General features: G+C 38.9%; 1 protein-coding gene across 3 annotated transcripts; it reads left to right on the top strand.

The window, feature by feature from the left end:
- Positions 1–4,650: 4,650 nt before the first annotated feature.
- Positions 4,651–8,152, top strand: LOC140577522 (small nuclear ribonucleoprotein E). Of its 3 annotated transcripts, none has more exons than XM_072715857.1 (6): positions 4,651–4,752; positions 5,779–5,833; positions 6,126–6,152; positions 7,008–7,070; positions 7,340–7,418; positions 7,991–8,152. In XM_072715857.1, exons 2-6 carry the CDS (start codon positions 5,780–5,782, stop codon positions 8,044–8,046), a joined length of 279 nt encoding a protein of 92 aa, XP_072571958.1. In that variant the 5' UTR covers positions 4,651–4,752; position 5,779; the 3' UTR covers positions 8,047–8,152. The 3 variants fall into 3 exon arrangements, with proteins under 3 accessions (XP_072571958.1, XP_072571957.1, XP_023653999.1); XM_072715856.1 differs by having other exon boundaries at positions 4,688–4,846; XM_023798231.2 differs by having other exon boundaries at positions 4,708–4,835.
- The last annotated feature ends 364 nt before the right edge of the window (positions 8,153–8,516 follow it).

The following is an 8,516-nucleotide window of genomic DNA, read 5'->3' as shown; positions in this document are numbered from 1 at the left end:
CGAGGAGCGGAGCGGCCGGAATTTAGTCAGAGCGCGGAGCGGTTTTTTAATTAAGGCTGAAGCGGTCGCTCTGCCTCGCTCCAATTTTGCTCCGATACCTATGGGCTGATATTAGTGCCCCTAGAAACTGAATATGAATTTTGTATATTTGAATCTGCAGTTATGATACATATGAGAATAAGCTTTATATACACACGCGATAGCATAAACATTAACCATACGTGTGGTTAGTATATGGTAGTATATGTGGTTAAATGAACGATTTCTGGCAGTGCTAATTTATGTTAATATGGTAGACTAACGCAAAACTAGCTAGGGATATGAATTTTACTTCTAGTTTAGTTTAAGTTATGGCTCGCCTCTTCATCTCATGTGGCTTTCTAGCAGTGTTTATGCTAAATATTTTTTAAAATATTCATCTCGCCGATATGAGGCGGAATTAAATCAGTATTAATTTTATGTGAGTATGGAATATTATTTAGCACTTCATAGTGCATAGAGAATGTAAATATGACCAATAAAGTTATGTCCATGCAATGACATTTTTGTGTTCTTAACTCTTTTCCTTTCTTAGACACCTACATTACTAGTGTGTTTTGGTAATGAAAATTGCCTATAACTGATTACATAAAACATTACATTTTTGTGGAGAAAAAACACTGAATATGAAATAATAAGCAAATGTGTTTACATCCGCGATACACTAAAAATGGCGAATGGGGGCGTGTTAGACAGTGCAGACACGTGACTGACAAAGACCGATGCAAGGTTTGCTACTGAAGGAAGGATTTCGCAAAAATTCACGGCTGGGTATTTAAAAAAACACAACTAGAGATGATCATGCCGCCATTATGTTCAGCCGAGGGACCAAATAGTAAAAGAGATGATTGACAAACATCATCTAGGGGTGTGGATCAAGGGAGAAAACAACGATGGTGAATGGTTGAAGAAATGATGATGCTTAAGCGACGAGATATTGTTACACGATAAGAAAATGTATAAAAAATAGTGTAAAACAGTATTGGACATACTCCTGCAGGGTGTCCAGCCTTGGCTTTAACCTCACTGTGGCAATAAAGGCTGACTATGAAGATCTACACAAGCTGCTCCTGACTCCTGATATTGCGAGGAAGAAAAAAACACAACACGAGTGCATCGATACACATACCCCTGTATCGATCTAAATGTAAAGTTATAAAGCGGGTTTCAGGTGCTATGCGTCTGGTCTGCTGCATGTCTACAGCGCTCTCTGTGTACTGTGCTAATAACCGGAAGCATCAGTTGGACTGGCATTTAATATGGTGAACTGTATAAGCAGTGCTCGAAGTGGAGAAAAAATGTGTCGCTACTGTATTGACAGTGAGAACGGCGGCGGGGGTGTTGGGAACAACAGAAGGGCCTCAACAACACTAGGTATTGCGCGCGGTGCCCCGCCACTCTCGCGTGACGCTTGTCTCTGAGTTGCAGAGTACTGGCAACTTGTGAGAAGTGACGGTACGATAAAGATTAAAATATAGCAGTGCCGATACTGCTTAATTTTTATTACGTATATGATCCCGCATTTGCGCTTGCGACACCCCGATACACGCCTCCTCTTTACCCCGACCTGCAGAACTGTCGTAAACGTGGAAATGAGTTGCGTTGTGAGTCTGCGGTCGATTACTTTTCCTCAAGGACCCGGATGTGTGTCACACTAGATTGAAATTGAATTTGCGAACTGAATTTTTCGAGGTAGGATAAATGCTATTTCAAGTTACTGGAATTCAGATTCAAATTATTAAATTCAGATTCAGTTTTGAAATGCGGATGACTGCAGATTCAAATATACAAAATTCATATTCTGTTTCTAGTGGCACAAATATCAACCCATAGATACCGCTCACACTACGATTCTGAGGCGTGCCCAAATCTACCCAGAATTCATCTGTACAATTTTCAAGAGTGTTACACAAATTGGCCGAGATGGAATTCGCAAAGTATTTCACAAAGGAAACTGATAAATCATGCAAGTGTACTATTCTTATCAAACGTATAGATGACAATAATGTAGAGCAAGAACAACAATGTGGTGAAACTGTTTCAGTGAGTAAAGATTCACTTTGGAATCACTTTTCTCAGAAACATGAGAGTGTGCTACGCGAACAGGCAGAAGCCAGAGCAAAACGTGAGCAATGTGTATATGGTTGTAGCATATCAAGTCTATAAAGTAAATTAAAGTATAAAAGCCTATAAAGTAAATATTCATAATCAAATAAATTCGTTTTGTCATTCAAAATAGGTCTAATATGATTTTTTAAATTTCACGTAACGCTGTCCATGAAATGTTATTTTATAGAGAGACGCAGCAGCAGCATCAACAGAAAAAATTGAGGAATTTAAAACGTTGATGCTTAGCTTGTATATTCTTTAGGCTATTAAGCCCACTGATTCCTTTATTTTTAAGCCTATTTTTGTGTGGAATGCCATTGCCAAACCTGTCCGTTGTTGCCTATATGTTGCTTAAAAATAAATATTTTCTGTTCTGAGTGGCAATGTTGCCGTTGCTCATATTTCTTTATGATATAAGGCTTCGTTTTACGGTGACATTTGTTATGCATGCAGATTATTTGTCCCTCTTTTAAATTGGAGCGAGCGTGGAGCAATTTGACTGGAGCGGGAGGAAATTTTAGTGGAGCTAAGAGCGGTTTTGAGCGGAGCGGCTTAGTGCGAATTAGAGCGGAGGAGCGGGCGGAGCCAACAGCCTCGTGAGCAAGGAGCGGAAATTCTCGCCGCTCCACTCCGCTCACATGCTCTGGGTGAGTTTCCCGAAGCGTTCTTAACGCTACGTTGTTCTTAAGTTCTGTGTTAAAAGATTGAACTAACGAACGACGTATCGTTAAGAAGGCTTCGGGAAACTCACCCCTGGTTGGTATCTCAGTTTTAGATAGTTGACGACGGGCAGGGTGATGTCATGACTGGACGACTTGCAATGTAGGTTGTTAGCTGTGTTGTGTGTACGGGAGCTATAAAGGAAGGTAAGGCACAGGAGATGCTGAGAACACAGAATAAAAAATGAAAGCTCAGTATGTCGCATGAAAACAACAATACCTGACATAGAATGTGGGGGCGATCCGGGTATTAAAGGCAGCGGGACAGGTGCAGTCACTAATTAGTCGTCTGACTACGGGAGGTGTGGGATGTGACCGTAACTTTCCGAAAATTTCTTAGAGGTGTTATATAGTCGAACATCATTAGGGTGACACAATTTCACAATAAAAATACATATACAGTGCTTGAAGTGATACAAACAAAAGGTGCTGTGTCCTATAGGGCTGAGGTAGTATTACAATTGGCACCAGGTTTTGGGTTACAGGCTCCTACCGCCTAGGTGCTATTGGAAAAAAAAGGCAAATTTTAGAGGTTGCGGGTTTTTGGTTTTCCTATAGGCCTCGTGTAGGACCAGAGCATGTGAGCGGAGTGGAGCGGTGAGAATTTCCGCTCCTCGCTCACGAGGCTGTTGGCTCCGCTCAACACCGCTCCTCGCTCCACTAAAATTTCCTCCCGCTCCAGTCAAATCGCTCCACGCTCGCTCCAATTTAAAAGAGGGACAAATAATCTGCATGCCTAACAAATATCACCTTAAACCGATGCCTTATATCATAAAGAAATGTGAGCAACGGCACTCAGAACAGAAAAGATTTATTTTTAAACAACATATAGGCAACAATGGACAGGTTTGGCAATGGCATTCCACACAAAATAGACTTAAAAATAAAGGAATCAGTGGGCTTAATAGCCTAAAGAATATACAGGCTAAGCGCATCCACGTTTTAAATTCCTCAGTTATTTTCTGTTGATGCTGCTGCTGCGTCTCTCTATAAAATAAAATTTTACTGACAGCGTTACGTGAATTAAAAAAATCCTATTTGACCCAATTTGAATGACAAACTAATTTATTTGATTACCAAATTATAGGCTTTATACTTTTATTTACTTTATAGACTTGATATGCTACAACCATATAAAACTTGCTCACGTTTTGCTCTGGTCTCCGCGTGTTCGCTTAGTACACTCATGTTTCCGAGAAAGCTCTTTTTAGATTCCAAAGCGGATCTAAATCTTGATAATTGTATAGATGAATTCTGGGAACATCTGCGCACGCCTCAGAGTCGTAGTGTGAGCGGTATCGGAGCGAAATTGGAGCGAGACAGAGCGACCGCTCCAGCCTTAATTAAAAAACCGCTGCGCTCCTCGCTCACGCTCCGATCCACTCCGCTCACATGCGCTGTGTAGGACTACAATTGGCACATGGTTTTAGGTCGCAGGCTCCCATGGCCTAGGAGCTATTGAAAAAAGGCCTAATTTTAGAGAAAAAAAAATCATATCAATTAAACAAAGGGTTAAAATCGAATGAAAGTTGCTGTGTCATATAGTGCACAGGTAGTAGCATAATTTGCACCCATTTAGGCGTCATAAGCTCCCATTGCCTAGAAGCTATTGAAAGAAATCTATTTACCCACTTTTTCATTTTAAAATGATCATTTAAAGTACAACAAAGTGTTAAAAATAAGTAACATTCACTGTGTCCTGTGTATGTCAGGTAGTTGTAGAATATGCACCCATTTTGGAGATACTGGATCCCATTGTATTGAAGTTATTGCAAGCAATCAGTATTTTATTATTCTGACAGTAATTCGTTGACGGTCCCTAAGTCAGCGGTGCGCGAGTGTCTCCGAGGCTGTGGAATCTTTCGACCGCCTTATGCAGTCAAGTGTGAGTGAAACACCGCAGTTAAGTCTGGAGAGTGTGGATCTGAATATCCGTCGAATATCCAACCTAAAACTGATTTCACCTCGGTGGGGTAACAGTGAGTAGTGAATATTTGGTGTTTGGTTCAAATGTCCAGTCATTTCCAAGTGTGATATGGTACCGAGTATTAATTAAGTTAATCGCTGCGTTATATAAAAAAAGAAGACAGAATAGCAAAAATATTTAAGCAGAATGTCAAAAATATTATTCAAGTAAATTAATCGCTTCTTGTGACAGAAGGCGAATGTATTTCCACAAACGAAAGGTTGTTACTGTCACATTTGCAACGTTTTATACAGTAGGAGGTTGTTAGTCTTAATATAAGGTTTGATTGTAAAAGACCATAGTAAACAAGTAATGTGAGTTTATTTTTTTAGCCTGCTTAAGGGAAGAAAAATTTTTGAGCGATTGGTCACTTCTGCTACGCAGGAGAGGCGAAGTGACTTTGCCTTTAAAATGAGCAATCCATGGCAGGGGGCAGTTTAGAGCACAACACCGTGTCTTTTTTATTTTTAAAAACCCAACTAATGTGGTAAATTTGTGACTCAAATATAATTATTTGCAGTTGCAACCTGTAAGTACAGTGGGTACTAACTACTTGGACTATCAAGTAACCTGAAAATTTCGTTAAACGCAAAATTCAAGATTTAGTCACAATGTAACTTTTTTGCTGTTTAGTTGTGCTTACACTAGTACAACGAGATCAAATAGCATGTGCACACGACAAAATTTTGTTTTTTTTTTAGTATTTTAACCCTGTATAAGTACTCCTTAGCTTGTAAAACAACTCAAGTTTGTCTCAGAACGATCTAATGTCACCAATCGGTGGCGCTAGAGTTTTTGCGGGAGGCAAATTAATGCATTCCCATAGTGCTTTGTGGTACCGGAAGCGCGCCATTGCAGTTTGGCCAGTGACAACGTGAGGTTTTCGTTGTTAACTATTGTGGTAAATTAAATTTCTAGAGGCGTCTAAAGACAGTCGTTTTGCAGGATGGCGTACAGAGGCCAGGGACAAAAGGTTCAGAAGGTTATGGTTCAGCCAATCGTATCCTTATAAAGTGGTTGTAATGTTTTCTTTAGTGTGAGACTGTATGAAAGGCACTGTTAAATTTGCTTTTAGATAGGTAGCTTTGTAAAAAGTAAACGGTTAACGACGTAATGATTTTCTGTTATTTAGATACCACGGTAATGTGTGGTTCGCTAATATCTGAAAAAACAGGTACACTGTTAAATTCATATTATGATACTCAGAAAGCTGCTTGTGTTTTTCTGATCTGACGCGATTATGGCGCTTCTAAATTCCGTAAGGCAGTTCATTTCTTAACCGAATTTTTCAGAATCTCATTTTCAGGTACCTCCAGAACGTAAGTATTCGTGATATTCACATCCATTCCACCCTCAAAATCGTTTGCCGTGTTTTTTTTTTCTCTATATCTGTGTATAATGAATTGTAAATAGATACTGAAGGAGAACTTTTAAAGAGGAACTTATAGTCAGTACATGTAACTTTTATCCATTGCAGGACTGAATTCTATGGTTAGTCGTTTGTGTATAAACGATGTTAAATTCCGCACTTAGTCTATATCAGGGGTGCCCAACTCCAGTCCTGGAGGGCCGGAGCCCTTTTTAGCTCAGTTCTTTCCCTGTTCCACCATAGACGATTCAGCTCAAGGGCTATGTGGTAATTAGCACAAGGAGTTGAATCAGGTGTGTTAAATGAGGGGAAACCCAAAAATGTGCAGGGCTCTGGCCCTCCAGGACTGGAGTGGGGCACCCCTGGTCTATATAGTCGAAAACATCTAATGGGTTTTAGTTTTTATCGTATGACTATTGGAATTTTTATTCAGTTTCCTATACATTTATTCGTTAAACATCTTATTTAGGTACGCTTGGTATTTGTATGTTACTGCAGTGGCGCCACCAACTGTTAACTCTTTAATTTATTAGCATGCTTGTGGCCCTGCTGCCTATACGTTGTTCGTTGTAGGCATCACTAGTGAAGTTTAGTTTCCATTTGAAACATTATGCTTGAGTATTCAGTAAAACATTTGCATCTGATTTGTTGGTGATTTGAATTTTATTTTGATCAAGTTTAAAAATATTCCTATTACTCTTTAGTGTGGCTAAAGCTTCTATGCTTCTTGGTATACAGGGTTGTTGGCTGAGTTTTTGCATACACTCAAAAATAATCCTACAATAGGTTTTGTGTTTGTCTCTAGCGTTCTAGAATCCAGGTATGGCTTTATGAGCAAGTCAACATGCGGATAGAGGGATGCATAATAGTAAGTAGACCTGTTTTCACTCACCATTTAGTCAGATTTTTCTTGAAACTGCTTCCAGGAGCACCACCACACAATTCTTGACCTTCCAGTATGGTGAATTTCTCATGGCTGGTGAGATGTATAAAATCAAAACTAGGTACATATTATCTTGTTTGATCTCTATATATAAACATTTTTACAATTATTTGTCAGCCTTGGAATTATTTAAGGTTTGCTACTTCATTTGCTTTGTCAACACAGCTTTAATTTGTCCCTATTTTATTAAACAGGGATTTGATGAATATATGAACCTGGTGCTGGATGATGCAGAAGAGGTCCACATGAAAACCAAGAACCGGAAACCTCTTGGTGGGTATTTTCATTGTCAAGTAAATAATGGCTAGAATGAGGTTAAACTTTGAAACAGACATGACAAAATGAAAACCTTTTTGGTTTATGTATGGTGAGCCCCTTTGTATTTCCTTTTCCAGCAAGTTTCTATAGTTCGCCATGCCTGAATGGTGAACAAATATTTAGACTTAAGATGCAATCAGTTGCTGTTGGTATTCATTTGGTAAATTGTGGTATGTTGGCTTGAAACTTACAGAACATTACATTGAAACAGTACAAGAACTCATTTACAGACTGTCTGGAAAAATAGTATTTGTAATTTATTGTAGGTGCTCTTTTCATGACCTGTAAAAGCAAATTGTTTAAAATATTGACCCTTTTATTTAACCACTATTTCTTATACAAAATATTAGGTTGTATGGTGGTAGTTTTATGTCCACAAATCCATGTTTTCTCTAACAAATTTGTGGCTTTTTTTTTTCCTTTTGAATCCTGTTGAACACTGAAGAATTTGTATTTTAGAATGTGCATATCTGTATCTACAGTTTAACTTTGCAGACCAATTCCTGATCTCCATGTCTTTTTTTCAGGGCGGATCATGTTAAAGGGAGACAATATCACCTTGCTACAAAGTGTAGCTAATTAATAGAAAAGTCATTTGATGTGATTTCAGAATACAAATCCACTTGCATCGTGGAATAATGTAACCTTTTCTTTTAACTTGAAAATAAAATGTTTCAGGTTTGACTGCAGGTATCTTTTGAAAGACTTGTCTTTTCATGTGCTTCAATGTACAGTCATCCCTCGTTTATCGCGGTTAATCCGTTCCAGACTCTACCGCGTTAAATGAACTTCCACGAAGTAGGATTCTTTATTTCTTGATTATTTGGCTGCACCTGGCGTTGAAGGATTTGCGGGGGTGCTCGAATACATAGGCATACAGTCCATATGTACAGTAATTTTAATTGTAATACAGAGGTGTATAATTGACTCAGACAACCGAGCGCACGCTGTATCATTTTCACTGTCTATCAACTTTTTAATGAATAAATGTATTTGAAAAAACCGCGATAGTTAAGTCGTGAAAGTCGAAGTGTGAAATGGTGAGGGACGACT

The sequence above is a fragment of the Paramormyrops kingsleyae genome, chromosome 8 (assembly GCF_048594095.1).
Source record: "Paramormyrops kingsleyae isolate MSU_618 chromosome 8, PKINGS_0.4, whole genome shotgun sequence".
In the NCBI taxonomy this organism is placed as follows: domain Eukaryota; kingdom Metazoa; phylum Chordata; class Actinopteri; order Osteoglossiformes; family Mormyridae; genus Paramormyrops; species Paramormyrops kingsleyae.
The sequence above is the reverse complement of the archived record's forward strand: the minus strand, read 5'-3'. Positions and strand labels throughout refer to the sequence as shown.